This window comes from Eleutherodactylus coqui, chromosome 1 (assembly GCF_035609145.1).
Source record: "Eleutherodactylus coqui strain aEleCoq1 chromosome 1, aEleCoq1.hap1, whole genome shotgun sequence".
Taxonomy (NCBI): Eukaryota; Metazoa; Chordata; class Amphibia; order Anura; family Eleutherodactylidae; genus Eleutherodactylus; species Eleutherodactylus coqui.
The window spans coordinates 2,066,024-2,087,984 of record NC_089837.1 but is presented as its reverse complement, the minus strand read 5'-3'; the positions used below and the strand labels follow the sequence as shown (position 1 = coordinate 2,087,984).

At 46.1% G+C, this 21,961-nt stretch overlaps 2 protein-coding genes across 6 annotated transcripts in view; one reads left to right on the top strand and one right to left on the bottom strand.

Annotated features, from left to right (window-relative positions):
* The window catches only part of LOC136617429 (zinc finger protein 300-like), a 1,148,901-nt gene that overhangs the window by 3,784 nt on the left and 1,123,156 nt on the right, over window positions 1-21,961 (bottom strand). Inside the window, exons 1-4 of one of the 3 annotated variants that reach the window (XM_066594257.1) lie at window positions 8,800-8,898; window positions 428-538; window positions 249-356; window positions 66-177 (exon numbers count right to left, since the gene is read on the bottom strand). The exons of the other annotated variants lie outside the window; for them this stretch is intronic. Coding sequence (XP_066450354.1) covers window positions 66-177; window positions 249-356; window positions 428-499 — 292 coding nt within the window. The 5' untranslated portion in view covers window positions 500-538; window positions 8,800-8,898. Of the gene's footprint in view, window positions 1-65; window positions 178-248; window positions 357-427; window positions 539-8,799; window positions 8,899-21,961 lie in introns of those variants that run through there. 3 annotated transcript variants of the gene reach the window in all.
* Window positions 1-21,961, top strand: part of LOC136617486 (zinc finger protein 84-like) — a 522,213-nt gene that overhangs the window by 238,842 nt on the left and 261,410 nt on the right. The gene's annotated exons all lie outside the window — the stretch shown is intronic.

Genomic DNA, 21,961 nt, shown 5'->3' with positions numbered 1-21,961 from the left:
TGGTGACCCCGCCTCCAGCATGGCGGCCCCGTACACATCCCTCTACATCCTCCCACTCCTCTTACCTGGTGACCCCGCCTCCAGCATGGCGGCCGCGTACACATCCCGCCGGCCCTCTACATACTCCCACTCCTCCATGGAGAAATAGACGGCCACATCCTGACACCTTATAGGAACCTGACAACACAATATCCAGTCATCAGCCAGAGCCCCCCGCTAGAATGTCCCCCCACATTCCCCGCAGTCACCTCTCCTGTCAGCAGCTCCGTCATCTTGTTGGTGAGTTCTAGAAGCTTCTGGATCAGGGAGTGAGGATGGATGATGGGAGTCGCTGTCTTCTTCACTGCTGTGTACTCCTGTGGATGGAGGGAGACGCTCAGGGATGGCACAAATACAAGACAGATGGGAGGAATGGAGGGAAGTTCACCTCTCCGGTCAGCAGGTAGATGATCTCCCAGGTGACGTCTAATATCCTTCCGCTCATCTCCGTGCTGTCCATCCGGCCCTGAAGACAAAGAGGTCACATGTCTGCTGGAGCCTGATAACAGAGAGCGCAACCCCGATGTCAGCTTACTGTACTGCTGTATATATATCTCCTCTGATACTGGCTGATAACAGAGAGCCACCCCAGAGGTCAGCTTACCGTACTGCTATATATTATTGACAAGTTGGGGTCTCCTTGCTACGGGATCGCCCACTTTTGATACCGGAATGGCCACCTTACACGACAACAGGCTCCAGCAGCCTGAAGTTTTCTTTAAGTCTGGCTCCTGCCAGCCTCTATCCACAGCATACAGCTGAATTATACACAGGCCACATAAGCTTAGGGTTCACAACCCACAGGGTGCAGTCACTAACCTGTCCTGGGTGTCTGGAGGGCGTCTTCCTCCATCAGACTGGATGACAGACCCAACTGGTCCACACTGGACCTCAGCTTGCAGCCTGTCCTGCACTGCCGAACTGTAACTTCCCCCTTGCTTCTGGCAGGAACTCGCTTATATGAACCCAGTTCCTGCGACACCCATCAGATGTTAACCCTATCTTTCCCTTTCCAGGTATCAGACTGCCTGACTAACACCCTCTGCAGAGAAGGTGTCCCAGCAGCACTTAAACTGCACCACTCCTGTGGTCGGATCAACCTCAAAAGAATGCACCGGCCGTCCAGAGCCAGACCGCCTCCGTAATAGCGCTTCAATCCATAAAGAACATGGCGGCATCCACGGGTGTATTAGGACGTAATAAGTTTTATTCTCCCATCATAAAATGAAGCGACGTTTCGCTCAGAAACCGTGTTTAAATAGCCGATCCTGTTAAATAGGACACGCCCCCTAATTACCGGCCGTCCCTTAGTTAATGCTCAATACAACAAAACATACAAATATACAAGGCATGCGGCATCCTGTGTTGGCGGAGAGGCTTACGCCATATCGGCGTCCCCCTGGAGCTGCTGCCCATGTGCGGGGCCATCCAACTATCGCGAGATCTCGCAGCCTGTCAGTACAAGGCACTAGTCAGGCCCCACATGGAATACTGCGCACAGTTCTGGTCACCGGAGCTCAGGAAAGATGTTACAGTACTGGAGGGGGTTCAAAGAAGGGCAACTAAACTAATACATGGAATGAAGGGACTGGAATACCCAGAGAGGCACCAAAACTGGGATTATTCACCCCGGAAAACAGACGGCTAAGGGGCGACCAAATAACTGTATAAATCCATGAGGGGACGATACAAGGATCTCTGCCAGGATCTGTTTATACGCAGGACTGTGACGGTAACAAGAGGGCATCCGCTATGTCTAGAGGAAAGTAGGTTTCATCACCAACACAGAAGGGGATTCTTTACTGTAAGAGCAGTGAGACTGTGGAACTCTCTGCCTGAGGAAGTGGTGATGGCAGGATCCATAGAGGAGTGTAAGAGGGACTGGATGTCTTTCTGGAGAGGAAGGATATTACAGGATATAAATCTTAGGTTAATTGTTAATCCGGGTATACAGGCAGGTAGGAACTATTAGGGGTTGGTCCAGGGAACAGTCTGATTGCCATTAGGGAGTCGGGAAGGAATTTTTTCCCCAAAAGGCCTAATTGGCTCCGGCCTCTTGGGGTTTTTTGCCTTCCTCTGGATCAACACAGGAGGATAGACAGGCTGGACTAGATGGACATTGTCTTCATTGGCGGCTGCGCATGCGCAGGAGAGGACGCACCGAGGACGTCTCACCAATGGATAATCCCGCTTGAATGACAGGGAGATGACCTAATTAATCCTGCAGGCTGCAGCCCACAATTCATCAGCATGTTGGTAAAATGCAGATACAATAAAAGAAAGATGAAAGCCATATATTACCACTATGGATATATACCTATATACACCTTATAGTATAATGGACCGCAGTCCTGTCTGCATCCTCTATAGTTACGCCCCTGATATATACCTATATACACCTTATAGTATAATGGACCGCAGTCCTGCCTGCATCCTCTATAGTTACGCCCCTGATATATACCTATATACACCTTATAGTATAATGGACCGCAGTCCTGTCTGCATCCTCTATAGTTACGCCCCTGATATATACCTATATACACACCTTATAGTATAATGGACCGCAGTCCTGTCTGCATCCTCTATAGTTACGCCCCTGATATATACCTATATATACGCCTTATAGTATAATGGACAGCAGTCCTGCCTGCATCCTCTATAGTTACGCCCCTGATATATACCTATATACACCTTATAGTATAATGGACCGCAGTCCTGTCTGCATCCTCTATAGTTACACCCCTGATATATACCTATATACACCTTATAGTATAATGGACCGCAGTCCTGTCTGCATCCTCTATAGTTACACCCCTGATATATACCTATATACACCTTATAGTATAATGGACCGCAGTCCTGTCTGCATCCTCTATAGTTACGCCCCTGATATATACACCTTATAGTATAATGGACCGCAGTCCTGTCTGCATCCTCTATAGTTACACCCCTGATATATACCTATATACACCTTATAGTATAATGGACCGCAGTCCTGTCTGCATCCTCTATAGTTACGCCCCTGATATATACCTATATACACCTTATAGTATAATGGACCGCAGTCCTGTCTGCATCCTCTATAGTTACGCCCCTGTTATATACCTATATACACCTTATAGTATAATGGACCGCAGTCCTGTCTGCATCCTCTATAGTTACGCCCCTGATATATACCTATATACACCTTATAGTATAATGGACCGCAGTCCTGTCTGCATCCTCTATAGTTACACCCCTGATATATACCTATATACACCTTATAGTATAATGGACCGCAGTCCTGTCTGCATCCTCTATAGTTACACCCCTGATATATACCTATATACACCTTATAGTATAATGGACCGCCGTCCTGTCTGCATCCTCTATAGTTACACCCCTGATATATACCTATATACACCTTATAGTATAATGGACCGCAGTCCTGTCTGCATCCTCTATAGTTACACCCCTGATATATACCTATATACACCTTATAGTATAATGGACCGCAGTCCTGTCTGCATCCTCTATAGTTACGCCCCTGATATATACCTATATACACCTTATAGTATAATGGACCGCAGTCCTGTCTGCATCCTCTATAGTTACACCCCTGATATATACACCTTATAGTATAATGGACCACAGTCCTGTCTGCATCCTCTATAGTTACGCCCCTGATATACACACCTTATAGTATAATGGACCGCAGTCCTGTCTGCATCCTCTATAGTTACACCCCTGATATATACCTATATACACCTTATAGTATAATGGACCGCAGTCCTGTCTGCATCCTCTATAGTTACACCCCTGATATATACCTATATACACCTTATAGTATAATGGACCGCAGTCCTGTCTGCATCCTCTATAGTTACACCCCTGATATATACCTATATACACCTTATAGTATAATGGACCACAGTCCTGTCTGCATCCTCTATAGTTACACCCCTGATATATACCTATATACACCTTATAGTATAATGGACCGCAGTCCTGTCTGCATCCTCTATAGTTACGCCCCTGATATATACCTATATACACCTAATAGTATAATGGACCGCAGTCCTGTCTGCATCCTCTATAGTTACGCCCCTGATATATACCTATATACACCTAATAGTATAATGGACCGCAGTCCTGTCTGCATCCTCTATAGTTACACCCCTGATATATACCTATATACACCTTATAGTATAATGGACCGCAGTCCTGTCTGCATCCTCTATAGTTACGCCCCTGATATATACCTATATACACCTTATAGTATAATGGACCGCAGTCCTGTCTGCATCCTCTATAGTTACGCCCCTGATATATACCTATATACACCTTATAGTATAATGGACCGCAGTCCTGTCTGCATCCTCTATAGTTACGCCCCTGATATATACCTATATACACCTTATAGTATAATGGACCGCAGTCCTGCCTGCATCCTCTATAGTTACGCCCCTGATATATACCTATATACACCTAATAGTATAATGGACCGCAGTCCTGTCTGCATCCTCTATAGTTACGCCCCTGATATATACACCTTATAGTATAATGGACCACAGTCCTGTCTGCATCCTCTATAGTTACACCCCTGATATATACCTATATACACCTTATAGTATAATGGACCGCAGTCCTGTCTGCATCCTCTATAGTTACGCCCCTGATATATACCTATATACACCTTATAGTATAATGGACCGCAGTCCTGTCTGCATCCTCTATAGTTACGCCCCTGATATATACCTATATACACCTTATAGTATAATGGACCGCAGTCCTGTCTGCATCCTCTATAGTTACGCCCCTGATATATACCTATATACACCTTATAGTATTATGGACCGCAGCCCTGTCTGCATCCTCTATAGTTACGCCCCTGATATATACCTATATACACCTTATAGTATTATGGACCGCAGTCCTGTCTGCATCCTCTATAGTTACGCCCCTGATATATACACCTTATAGTATAATGGACCGCAGTCCTGTCTGCATCCTCTATAGTTACACCCCTGATATATACCTATATACACCTTATAGTATAATGGACCGCAGCCCTGTCTGCATCCTCTATAGTTACGCCCCTGATATATACCTATATACACCTTATAGTATAATGGACCACAGTCCTGTCTGCATCCTCTATTGTTACACCCCTGATATATACCTATATACACCTTATAGTATAATGGACCGCAGTCCTGTCTGCATCCTCTATAGTTACACCCCTGATATATACCTATATACACCTTATAGTATAATGGACCACAGTCCTGTCTGCATCCTCTATAGTTACGCCCCTGATATACACACCTTATAGTATAATGGACCGCAGTCCTGTCTGCATCCTCTATAGTTACGCCCCTGATATATACCTATATACACCTTATAGTATAATGGACCGCAGTCCTGTCTGCATCCTCTATAGTTACACCCCTGATATATACCTATATACACCTTATAGTATAATGGACCGCAGTCCTGTCTGCATCCTCTATAGTTACACCCCTGATATATACCTATATACACCTTATAGTATAATGGACCGCAGTCCTGTCTGCATCCTCTATAGTTACGCCCCTGATATATACCTATATACACCCTTTCTTCAGCACGCTCACATTCAGTGACATATCTTGCTGACCTGATTGTCTCCTCTGTAAGCTGCTGTTCACATATTTTCTACGCCTTTCTTAGTTTGGACACAAGCTCACCTTCTAACTCTTGCTGAAGATGTACTTTAACCTTCTCCAGCTTATCACAGGCAGCTGTCTTCTCTTCATACTTCTGCCTTGTAGCTTCTAACTCCTCTTGTATTTCTCTTTTCTGCTCTTCCACAGAATCCAAGCACACAGCACTCTTCTCCAGTCTATATTCTAGGTCAGACACCTCAGCCTGAAGTGTGGCAATCTGCTGTGACAGGTTGCTCTTAGCTTCTGCATCTTCCTCTAGCCACTTGAGGAACACATCTCTCTCCTCTTGCATTGTCTTCAGGTGTGCACTGAGACCAAGCCTTTGCTGTGTCTCTTCTTGCACCAGCCTCTGAGACTCTTCACTGAGGTTCCAGCTTCACCTGCAGCCTGCTCACCTGCCCAGACAGCTCTGTCAGCACTCTGTCATCTTCAGTGATTTGTACTTGAAGCCGCTTCTCTACTGCATCTCTCTGGCATTGACACGCCTGCTTGTCCTTCAACAGCACCTTCACCTTATGGGTCAGCTCAGTACACTCCTTTTCCATAGCCTGTTTGACCTCTTCCAAGGTTTCCTTCACTCTTCCAGCTTGCTCCAACCGTTGGGACATTTCCCCCATAGCCAGCGCATGAGTCTGCTTAGGGTCCCGGGTCTGGGCTTCATATAATTCAATTTCTTCATCCCAGCTCATCTGTAGCTGGATCACCACTTGCTCATGAAGTGCTTCCTGGTTTTCCCTGTAACCTAGTATGTCTCTCAAGACCTCTGCTTGCTTCTCTGCATGACTGCAAGCAGCTTTCTGCATTTCCAGCTTTTCCTTGAGCTGACTTATCTGGAATTCCAATTCGCCATTCCTCTTTGTAGACTGCATTTACAAGCCTTGTTCACACTGAACGGCTTCTTTCTCCAGCATCACCCTGTGATCAGCTTCCCTCTTAGCTAATCTTCCAAGGCGCTCATTCTCCTTTAAGACAGCAGCATTCTCTGCTTTCAGCTGGGCAGCGACCTGGATAGCATTTTCCCTTTCCCTCTGGATTCTGTCTGTCTCCCTTTGGACATCAGGGTCTGCACGGTCTCTTTGCTAGCAGTCTTTTTCTTTTTTGCACCTGTAATGCTACTTGTCCACTCGCTGTAAAGTTGGCTTTCACTACTCCCTTCTAGCACTGGAGGCATAGCTGTACTGGCTCCCCCATGGATGCAGGCTGCCCTCCCTTTAGTGACCTGTGCACACCCTACCTTCATTTGGGGAACATGTCTATCCACATCCCACCATCCCCCACACACATTTCAGGGTTAATGAAGCGTTTCTGCACCACATTATCCACAATACGGTTTTTGGACTTCTCCCCCCCTGCAGACACTGCAGTTCCCCCGACACCCTCCTGCAAGGAAAACGTTTGGTTGTGCAACACTTTCCACCCATCATCATCGGCAATGGAGTCCTGGGCCCACCAAATGGCCCGTTACATGGTGCAGCTTCTGCTGAGCCGCCCCGCACGTAGGACCTTCTACTAGTGGCCTCACCACTCCATGGAGTCTTCTCCGGACGTTTGTCACAGTCCACCTCCTGCTGAGCCCTGAAAACCCCACAGTTAACCCCCAGCACCGCCCAGTGGGTGTTACTGGCCACGGGACAGCCGTACATACACAGATCCCTGTGCAGACACCCAGCATGGCTCTTTCTGGTTGCCTCCTGGAACAACCGCCATCGTGACTGCACAGTCAGTATGAACAGACATAAAACAAGTCCATCCACTTGCCTCGCAGACGCCCTCCTCTGCTTGACCTCTGTCATTGCCCTCCCAACCGCACACTCAGCCTCCTGGCCCTTTAAATGCTGCACCCAGTAGACATCCCCTCCACGCGCTGCTCTTTGTGTCCCACTCCACTTTGTGCCCGCATCCTCCACCATATGTGACAAGTTGGGGTCTCCTTGCCACGGGATCGCCCACTTTTGATACCGGAATGGCCACGTTACACGACAACAGGCTCCAGCAGCCTGAAGTTCTCTTTAGTTCTGGCTCCTGCCGGCCTCTATCCACAGCATACAGGTGAATTATACACAGGCCACATAAGCTTAGGGTTCACAACCCACAGGGTGCAGTCACTAACCTGTCCTGGGTGTCTGGAGGGCGTCTTCCTCCATCAGACCGGGTGACAGATCCAACTGGTCCACACTGGACCTCAGCTTGCAGCCTGTCCTGCACTGCCGAACTGTAACTCCCCCCTTGCTTCTGGCAGGAACTGGCTTATATGCACCCAGTTCCTGCTAGTTGCAGGTGTCAGAATGCCTATCTAGCACCCTCTGCAGGCTAGACTGACACTACCCTGCTACTATATATATATATATATATATATATATATCCTGTGTTACCAGCTGATAACAGAGAGAATAACCCCCGATGTCAGCTTACTGTACTGCTATATATATATATATATATATATATATATATATAAATATATCCTGTGATACCAGCTGATAACAGAGAGCACAACCCCGATGTCGACTTACTGTACTGCTGTGTATATATATATATATATATCTCCTGTGATACCAGCTGATAACAGAGAGAATAACCCCCGATGTCAGCTTACTGTACTGCTGTATATATATATCCTGTGATACCAGCTGATAACAGAGAGCACAACCCCGATGCCAACTTACTGTACTGCTGTGTATATATATATATATATATATATATATATATATATCTTTTGATACCGGCTGATAACAGAGAGAGAACAACCCCTGATGCCAGCTTACTGTACTACTGTATATATATATATGTCCTCTGATACTGGCTGATAACAGAGAGCGGAGCCCCCGATGTTAGCTTACTGTACTGCTGTGTATATATATATCCTCTGATACTAGCTGATAACAGAGAACAACCCCGATGTCAGCTTACTACACTGCTATATATATATATATATATATATATATATATATATATATATATATATATTGGCTGATAACAGAGAGTGCAACCCCCATGTCAGCTTACTGTACTGCTGTATATACATATCCTCTGATACCGGCTGATAACAGAGAGGACAACCCCAATGTCAGCTTACCATACTGCTGTATATATACACTCTGTTACTGGCTGATAACAGAGGCAACAGCACACCAGGACCTGCTCTGTATACACCGTAAGAGCTGAAGGACCTGTGATGATGTCACCGTCAGGTGACCAGGGGGCGGAGCTCAGAAGTAAAGAGAAGTGATAAGAGACCTGTGATGACATCACAGTCACGTGCTGATGGGCGGGACTTAGCTGGAGGGAGGGGATCCAGGAGTGAAGATGTCACTAATCTAATCAATACCAGCTGAATGCTGGGAGTTGTAGTCCCCCTCTCCCCAGGGGACTGACACAGAACTCTGCAGCGACATGGAGGAATATTTCATAAGACTAAGACTGAAAGAGTTCTTCCATGATAAAGAGGAGACAGAAGGAACTGGGAGCCAAGAAGACGTCTGATTGGACGCCCCTTCCTGGCTGCAATCCACTTTGGGCAAATATATGGACTCCTTTAGGCATGCGGTGCAATCCACTATACTGGACAAGCATGGAGAAACAAGGAGATCACCATTAAACCTGCCGATGAGGGGGGCGCTATAGTCCTCATGGATACATCGGACTACAAGACAGAGGCAGACAGACAGCAGACGGACACCAGATACTACACCGAACTGACACAAAATACTACACCAGACTGACACCAAATACTACACCAGACGGACACCAGATACTACACCAGACTGACACCGAGTACTACACCTGACTGACACCAGATACTACACCAGACTGACACCAGATACTACACCAGACTGACACCAGATACTACACCAGACTGACACCAGATACTACACCGAACTGACACAAAATACTACACCAGACTGACACCAAATACTACACCAGACTGACACCAGATACTACACCAGACTGACACCAAATACTACACCGAACTGACACAAAATACTACACCAGACTAACACCAGATACTACACCAGACTGACACCAAATACTACACCAGACTGACACCAGATACTACACCAGACGGACACCAGATACTACACCAGACTGACACCAGATACTACACCAGACGGACACCAGATACTACACCAGACTGACACTAGATACTACACCAGACTGACACGAAGACACCACACCAGACTGACACCAGATACTACACCAGACTGACACCAGATACCACACCAGACGGACACCAGATACCACACCAGACGGACACCAGATACTACACCAGACTGACACCAGATACTACACCAGACTGACACCAGATACTACACCAGAAGGACACCAGACACTACACCAGACGGACACCAGATACTACACCAGACAGACACCAGATACTACACCAGACTGACACCAGATACTACACCAGACTGACACCAGATACTACACCAGACTGACACCAGATACTACACCAGACGGACACCAGATACTACAACAGACAGACACCAGATACTACACCAGACTGACACCAGATACTACACCAGACTGACACCAGACACTACACCAGACTGACACCAGATACTACAGCAGACTGACACCAGACACTACACCAGACTGACACCAGATACTACAGCAGACTGACACCAGACACTACACCAGACTGACAACAGATACTACACCAGACTGACAACAGATACTACAGCAGACTGACACCAGACACTACACCAGACTGACAACAGATACTACACCAGACTGACACCAGACACTACACCAGACTGACACCAGATACTACAGCAGACTGACACCAGACACTACACCAGACTGACAACAGATACTACACCAGACTGACACTAGACTGACACCAAAAACTACACCAGACTGACACCAGATACTACACCAAACTGACACTAGATTCTACACCGAACTGACACCAAATACTACAGCAGACTGACACCAAATACTGCACCGTACTGACACCAAATACTACACAGGACGGACACCAAATAGTACACCAGACTGACACCAAATACTACACCAGACTGACACCAGATACTACACCAGACGGACACCAGATACTACACCAGACTGACACCAGATAATACACCAGACACACCAAATACTACACAGGACGGACACCAAATAGTACACAGGACGGACACCAAATAGTACACCAGACTGACACCAAATACTACACCGTACTGACACCAAATACTACACAGGACGGGCACCAAATAGTACACCAGACTGACACCAAATACTACACCAGACTGACACTAGATACTACACCAGACGGACACCAGATACTACACCAGACTGACACCAGATAATACACCAGACACACCAAATACTACACAGGACGGACACCAAATAGTACACAGGACGGACACCAAATAGTACACCAGACTGACACCAAATACTACACCGTACTGACACCAAATACTACACAGGACGGACACCAAATAGTACACCAGACTGACACCAAATACTACACCGAACTGACACCAAATACTACACCAGACTGACACCAGATACTACAACAAACTGACACTAGATACTACACCAGACAAACACCGAATACTACACCAAACTGACACTAGATTCTACACCGAACTGACACCAAATACTACAGCAGACTGACACCAAATACTACACCGTACTGACACCAAATACTACACCGTACTGACACCAAATACTACACAGGACGGACACCAAATAGTACACCAGACTGACACCAAATACTACACCAGACTGACACCAAATACTACACCAGACTGACACCAGATACTACACCAAACTGACACTAGATACTACACCAGACTGACACCGAATACTACACCAAACTGACACTAGATTCTACACCGAACTGACACCAAATACTACAGCAGACTGACACCAAATACTACACCGTACTGACACCAAATACTACACAGGACGGACACCAAATAGTACACCAGACTGACACCAAATAGTACACCAGACTGACACCAAATACTACACCGGACTGACACCAGATACTACACCAAACTGACACTAGATACTACACCAGACTGACACTGAATACTACACCAAACTGACACCAGACGGACACCAGATACTACACAAAACTGACACCAGATACTACACCAGACAGACACCAGATACTACACCAGACTAACATCAGATACTACACAGGACGGACACCAAATAGTACACCAGACTGACACCAAATACTACACCAGACTGACACCAGATACTACACCAAACTGACACTAGATACTACACCAGACTGACACCGAATACTACACCAAACTGACACCAGACGGACACCAGACTGACAACAGATGCTACACCAGACGGACACCAGATACTACACCAGACGGACACCAGATACTACACCAAACTGACACTAGATTCTATACCGAACTGACACTAAATACTACAGCAGACTGACACCAAATACTACACCGTACTGACACCAAATACTACACAGGACGGACACCAAATAGTACACCAGGCTGACACCAAATACTACACCGTACTGACACCAAATACTACACCAGACTGACACCAGATACTACACCAAACTGACACTAGATACTACACCAGACTGACACCGAATACTACACCAAACTGACACTAGATTCTACACCGAACTGACACCAAATACTACAGCAGACTGACACCAAATACTACACCGTACTGACACCAAATACTACACAGGACGGACACCAAATAGTACACCAGACTGACACCAAATACTACACCAGACTGACACCAAATACTACACCAGACTGACACCAGATACTGCACCAAACTGACACTAGATACTACACCAGACTGACACCGAATACTACACCAAACTGACACTAGATTCTACACCGAACTGACACCAAATACTACAGCAGACTGACACCAAATACTACACCGTACTGACACCAAATACTACACAGGACGGACACCAAACAGTACACCAGACTGACACCAAATACTACACCGGACTGACACCAGATACTACACCAAACTGACACTAGATACTACACCAGACTGACACTGAATACTACACCAAACTGACACCAGACGGACACCAGATACTACACCAAACTTACACCAGATACTACACCAGACAGACACCAGATACTACACCAGACTGACACCAAATACTACACAGGACGGACACCAAATAGTACACCAGACTGACACCAAATACTACACCAGATTGACACCAGATACTACACCAAACTGACACTAGATACTACACCAGACTGACACCGAATACTACACCAAACTGACACCAGACGAACACCAGACTGACAACAGATGCTACACCAGACGGACACCAGATGCTACACCAGACGGACACCAGATACTACACCAAACTGACACCAGATACTACACCAGACTGACACCAGATACTACACCAAACTGACACTAGATACTACACCAGACTGACACCGAATACTACACCAAACTGACACCAGACGGACACCAGATACTACACCAGACGGACACCAGATACTACACCAGACTGACACCACACGGACACCAGATACTACACCAGACGGACACCAGATACTACACCGAACTGACACCAGATACTACACTAGACTGACACCAGATACTACACCAAACTGACACTAGATTCTACACCGAACTGACACCAAATACTACAGCAGACTGACACCAAATACTACACCGTACTGACACCAAATACTACACAGGACGGACACCAAATAGTACACCAGACTGACACCAAATACTACACCAGACTGACACCAGATACTACACCAAACTGACACTAGATACTACACCAGACTGACACCGAATACTACACCAAACTGACACTAGATTCTACACCGAACTGACACCAAATACTACAGCAGACTGACACCAAATACTACACCGTACTGACACCAAATACTACACCAGACTGACACCAGACAATACACTGAACTAACACCAAATACTACACCAGACTGACACCAAATACTACACCAGACTGACACCAGACACTATTCCACACTGACACTGAATACTACACCAGACTGACACGAAGACACTACACCAGACTGATACCACAAACTACACCGAACTGACACCAAATAGTACACCAGACTGACACCAAATACTACACCAAACTGTCACCAGATACTACATGAGACGGACACCAAATACTACACCAGACTGACCCCAGACACTACACCAGACTGACACCAGATACTACACCGAACTGACACCAAATACTACACCAGACTGACACTAGGTACTACACCGAACTGACACCAAATACTACACCAGACTGACACCGAATACTACATCAGACTGACCCCAGACACTACACCAGACTGACCCCAGACACTACACCAGACTGACACCAGATACTACACCAGACTGACACCAAATACTAAAACAGACTGTCACCCGATACTACACCAGACGGACACCAAATACTACATGAGACTGACACTAGATACTACACCAGACTGACACCAGAAACTACACCAGACTGACACCAGATACTACACCAGGCTGACACCAAATACTACATCCGTCGAACACCAGATACTACACCAGACTGACACCAGATGCTACACCAGACTGTCACCAGACACTACACCAGACGGACACCAAATACAACACCAGACTGACACTAGATACTACACCAGACTGACACGAAGACACCACACCAGACTGACACCAGATACTACACCAAACTGACACCAGATACTACACCAGACGGACACCAGATACTACACCAGACTGACACCAGATACTACACCAGACTGACACCAAATAGTACACCAGACACTACACCAGACTGACACCAGATACTACACCAGAAGGACACCAGACACTACACCAGACGGACACCAAATACTACACCAGACTGACACCAGATACTACACCAGACTGACCCCAGACTAGCACGAAATACTACACCAGACTGACACTAAGCACACTACACCAGACTGACACCAGATAGTACACCAGACTGACACCAGATACTACACCAGACGGACACCAAATACTACACCAGACGGACACCAAATACTACACCAGACTGACACCAAATACGACACAAGATACTACACCAGACTGACACGATGACACTACAACAGACTGATACGAAGACACTACACCAGACTGACACCAGATACTACACCAGATACTACACCAGATACTACACAAGACAGACACCAAATACTACACCAGTCTGACACCAAATACTACACAAGATACTACACCAGACTGACACGAAGACACTACAACAGACTGACACAAAGACACTACACCAGACAGACACCAGATACTACACCAGATACTACACCAGACTGACACCAAATACTACACCAGACACACCAAATACTACACCAGACGGACACCAGATACTACACAAGACAGACACCAAATACTACACCAGACTGACACCAAATACTACATCAGACTGACACCAGATACTACAGCAGACGGACACCAAATACTACACCAGACTGACACCAAATACTACACCAGACTGACACCAGATACTACACCAGACTGACACAAAGACACTACACCAGATACTACACCAGACACTACACCAGACTGACCCCCAAAACTACACCAGACTGACACCAGAAACTATACAAGACAGACACCAAATACTACACCAGACTAACACGAAGACACTACACCAGACGGACACCAGATTCTACACCAGACTGACACTAATACACTACACCAGACGGACACCAGATACTACACCAGACGGACACCAGATACTACACCAGACTGACACCAGATACTACACTTGATACTACACCAGACTGATACCAAACACTACACCAGACGGACACCAGACTGACACCAGATACTACACCAGACTGTCACCAGATGCTACACCAGAATGACACCAGATACTACACCAGACTGACACCAGATACTACACCAGACTGACACCAAATACTACACCAGACTGACACCAGATACTACACCAGATTGACACCAGATACTACACCAGACTTACACCAGATACTACAACAGACTGACACCAGATACTACACCAAACTGACACCAGATACTACACCAGACTGACACCAGATACTACACCAGACTGATACTGAATACTACACCAGACTGACACCAAACACTATACCAGACTGACACCAGATACTACACCAGACTGACACCAGATACTACACCAGACGGACACCAGAAACTACACCAGACTGACACCAGATACTACACCAGACTGACACCAAATACTACACCAGACGGACACCAAATACTACACTAGACTGACACCAGATACTACACCAGACTGACACCATATACTACACCAGACACTACACCAGATAATACACCAGACGGACACCAGATACTACACCAGACTGACATTAAATACTACACCAGATGGACACCAGATACTACACCAGAATGACACCAAATACTACACCAGGCTGATACCAGATACTACACCAAACTGCCACCAGATACTACACCAGACTGACACCAGATACTACACCACACTGACACTGAATACTACACCAGACTGACACCAGATACTACACCAGACTGACACCAAATACTACACCAGACGGATACCAGATACTACACCAGACTGACACCAAATACTACACCAGACGGACACCAGATACTACACCAAACTGACACTGAGTACTAGACCAGACTGACAATATACTGACACCAAATACTACACCAGACTGACACCAGATACTACACCAAACTGACACCAAATACTACACCAGACTGACACCAGATACTACACCAGACTGAAAACAGATATTACACCAGACACTACACAAGACACTACACCAGATTGACACAAGATACTACAACAAACGGACACCAGATACTACACCAGACTGACACTAGACTGACACCAAATACTACACCACACTGATACCAGATACTACACCAAACAGACACCAGACTGACAACAGATGCTACACCAGACTGAAACCAGATGCTACACCAGACTGACACCAGATACTAGACCAGACTGACACCTTATACTACACCAGACTGACGTCAGATACTACACCAGACTGAGACCAAATACTACACCAGACTAACACCAAATACTACACCAGACACTACGCAAGACACTACACCAGACTGACACCAGATACTACACCAGACTGACACCAGATACTACACCGGACTGACACTAGACTGACACCAAATACTACATCAGACTGACACCAGATTCTACACCAAACTGACACCAGATTGAGACCAAATACTACACCAGACTGACACCAGATGCTCCACCAGACTGACACCAGATACTACACCACACTGACACAGAAAACTACACCAGACTGACACCAGATACTACACCAGACTGACACCGAATACTACACCAGACTGACACCAGATACTACACCAGACTGACACCAGATACTACACCGGACTGACACTAGACTGACACCAAATACTACATCAGACTGACACCAGATTCTACACCAAACTGACAACAGACTGAGACCAAATACTACACCAGACTGACACCAGATGCTCCACCAGACTGACACCAGATACTACACCACACTGACACAGAAAACTACACCAGACTGACACCAGATACTACACCAGACTGACACCAAATACTACACCAGACTAACACCAAATACTACACCAGACACTACGCAAGACACTACACCAGACTGACACCAGATACTACACCAGACTGACACCAGATACTACACCGGACTGACACTAGACTGACACCAAATACTACATCAGACTGACACCAGATTCTACACCAAACTGACACCAGACTGAGACCAAATACTACACCAGACTGACACCAGATACTACACCAGACTGACACCAAATACTACACCAGACGGACACCACATACTACACTAGACTGACACCTAATACTACACCAGACGGACACCAGATACTACACCAGGCGGACACCAGATACTACACCAGACTGACACTAGACTGACACTAAATACTACACCACACTGACACCAGATACTACACCAAACTGACACCAGACTGACACTAGACTGAAACCAAATACTACACCAGACTGACACCAGATACTACACCAGACTGACACGAGATACTACACCAGACTGACACCAGATACTACACCAGACAGACACCAGATACTACACCAGACAGACACCAGATACTACACCAGACTGACACTCGACTGATACCAAATTTTACACCAGACTGACACTAGATACTACACCAAACTGACACCAGACTGACACCAAATACTACACCAGATTGACACCAGAAACTACTCCAGACTGAAACCAGAAACTACCCCAGACTGACACCAGATACTACACCAGACTGACACAATATACTAGACGAGACTGAAACTTGACTGACACGAAATACTACACCAGACGGACACCAGATACTACACCAGACTGACATGGAATACTACACCAGACTGACACCAGATTCTACACCAGACTGACACCGGATACTACACCAGACTGACACCAAATACTACACCAGACACTACGCAAGACACTACACCAGATACTACACCAGACTGACACCAGATACTACACCAGACTGACACTAGACTGACACCAAATACTACATCAGACTGACACCACATTCTACACCAAACTGACAGCAGTCTGAGACCAAATACTACACCAGACTGACACCAAATACTACACCACACTGACACCGAAAACTACACCACACTGACACCAGATACTACACCAGACTGACACCAGATATCACACCAGATACTACACCAGACTGACACCAAATACTACACCAGACTGACACCAGATACTACACCAGACTGACACCAAATACTACACCAGACTGACACCACATTCTACACCAAACTGACAGCAGTCTGAGACCAAATACTACACCAGACTGACACCAAATACTACACCACACTGACACCGAAAACTACACCACACTGACACCAGATACTACACCAGACTGACACCAGATATCACACCAGATACTACACCAGACTGACACCAAATACTACACCAGACTGACACCAGATACTACACCAGACTGACACCAGATACTACACCACAGTGACACTGAATACTACACCAGACTGACACTGAATACTACATCAGACTGACACCGAATACTACACCAGACTGACACCAGATGCTACACCAGACTGACACCGAATACTACACCACACTGACACAAGATACTACAACAGACTGACACCAGATACCACACCAGATACTACACCAGACTGACCCCAGACTGACACCAAATACTACACCAGACTGACACCAGATACTACACCACAGTGACACTGAATACTACACCAGGCTGACACTGAATACTACACCAGACTGACAGCAGATACTACACCAGACTGACACCAAATACTACACCAGACGGACACCAGATAATACACTAGACGTATACCAAATACTACACCAGACGGACACCAGATACTACACCAGACTGACACTAGACTGACACCAAATATTACAACAGCTGACACCAGATACTACACCAAACTGACACCAGACTGACAACAAATACTACATCAGACTGACACCAGATACAACACCAGACTTACACCAGATACTACACCACACTGACACCGAATACTACACCAGACTGACACCAGATACTACACCAGACTGACACCAGATACTACACCAGACAGACACCAGATACTACACCAGACTGACACTCGACTGATACCAAATTTTACACCAGACTGACACTAGATACTACACCAAACTGACACCAGACTGACACCAAATACTACACCAGATTGACACCAGAAACTACACCAGACTCACAGCAGATACTACACCAGACCGAAACCAGAAACTATCCCAGACTGACACCAGATACTACACCAGACTGACACAATATACTAGACGAGACTGACACTTGACTGACACGAAATACTACACCAGACGGACACCAGATACTACACCAGAGTGACACGGAATACTACACCAGACTGACACCGAATACTACACCAGACTGACACCAGATACTACACCAGACTGACACCGGATACTACACCAGACTGACACCAAATACTACACCAGACACTACGCAAGACACTACACCAGATACTACACCAGACTGACACCAGATACTACACCAGTCTGAGACCAAATACTACACCAGACTGACACCAGATGCTCCATCAGACTGACACCAAATACTACACCACACTGACACCGAAAACCACACCAGATACTACACCAGACTGACACCAGATACAACACCAGACTGACACCAGTTACTACATCAGACTGACACTGAATACTACATCAGACTGACACCGAATACTACACCAGACTGACACCATATACTACACCAGACTGACACCAGATACTACACCAGACTGACACTGAATACTACACCAGACTGACACAAGATTCTACAACAGACTGACACCAGATACCATACCAGACTGACACCAGATACTACACCAGACTGACCCTAGACTGACACCAAATACTACACCAGACTGACACTAGATACTACACCAGACTGACACCAGATACTACACCACAGTGACACTGAATACTACACCAGGCTGACACTGAATACTACACCAGACTGACACCAGATACTACACCAGACTGACACCAAATACTACACCAGACGGACACCAGATAATACACTAGACGGACACCAAATACTACACCAGACAGACACTAGACTGACACCAAATTTTACAACAGCTGACACCAGATACTACACCAAACTTACACCAGACTGACAACAAATACTACATCAGACTGACACCAGATACAACACCAGACTTACACCAGATACTACACCACACTGACACCGAATACTACACCAGACTTACACCAGATACTACACTAGACTGACACCAGATACTACACCAGACAGACACCAGATACTACACCAGACTGACACCAAATATTACAACAGCTGACACCAGATACTACACAAAACTGACACCAGACTGACAACAAATACTACATCAGACTGACACCAGATACAACACCAGACTTACACCAGTTACTACACCACACTGACACTAGACTGACACAAAATACTACACCAGACGGACACCAGATACTACACCAGACTGACACCGAATACTACACCACACTGACACCGAATACTACACCAGACTGACACCAGATACTACACCAGACTGACACCAGATACTACACCAGACTGACACCGAATACTACACTAGACTGACACCAGATACTACACCAGACTGAGACCAAATACTACACCAGACAGACACCAGATTCTACACCAGACTGACACCAAATACTACACCAGACACTAGACAAGACAATACACCAGACTGACACCAGATACTACACCATAGTGACACCAGATACTTCACTAGACTGACACCAAATACTGCATAAAACTGACACCAGATACTACACCAAACTGACACCAGACTGACACCAAATACTACACCAGACTGACACAAGATGATACACCAAACTGACACCAGATACTACACCACACTGACACCGTAAACTGCACCAGACTGACACCAGATACTACACCAGACTGACACCAGTTACTACATCAGACTGACACCGAATACTACACCAGACTGACACCGAATAATACACCAGACTGACACCAGATACTACTCAAGACTGACACCAGATACTACACCAGACTGGCACCGCATACTACACCAGACTGACACCGAATACTACACCAGACTGACACCAGATACTACAACAGACTGACACCAGATACTACAACAGACTGACACCAGATACTACACCAGACTGACACCGAATACTACATCAGACTGACACCAGACTGACACCAAATACTACACCAGACTGACACCAGATACTACACCAGACTGACAACAGATATTACACCAGACACTACACAAGACACTGCACCAGATTGACACCAGATACTACACCAAACGGACACCAGATACTACACCAGACTGACACTAGACTGACACCAAATACTACACCACACTGATACCAGATACTACACCAAACTGACACCAGACTGACAACAGATGCTACACCAGACTGACACCTGATACTACACCAGAATGACACCAGATACTACACCAGACGGACACCGAATACTACACCAGATTGTCACCGAATACTACACTAGACTGACACCAGATACTACACCAGACTGTCACCAGATGCTACACCAGAATGACACCAGATACTACACCAGACTGACACCAGATACTACACCAGACTGACACCAGATACTACACCAGACAGACACCAAATACTACACCAGACTGACACCAGATACTACAACAGAATGACACTGAATACTACACCAGA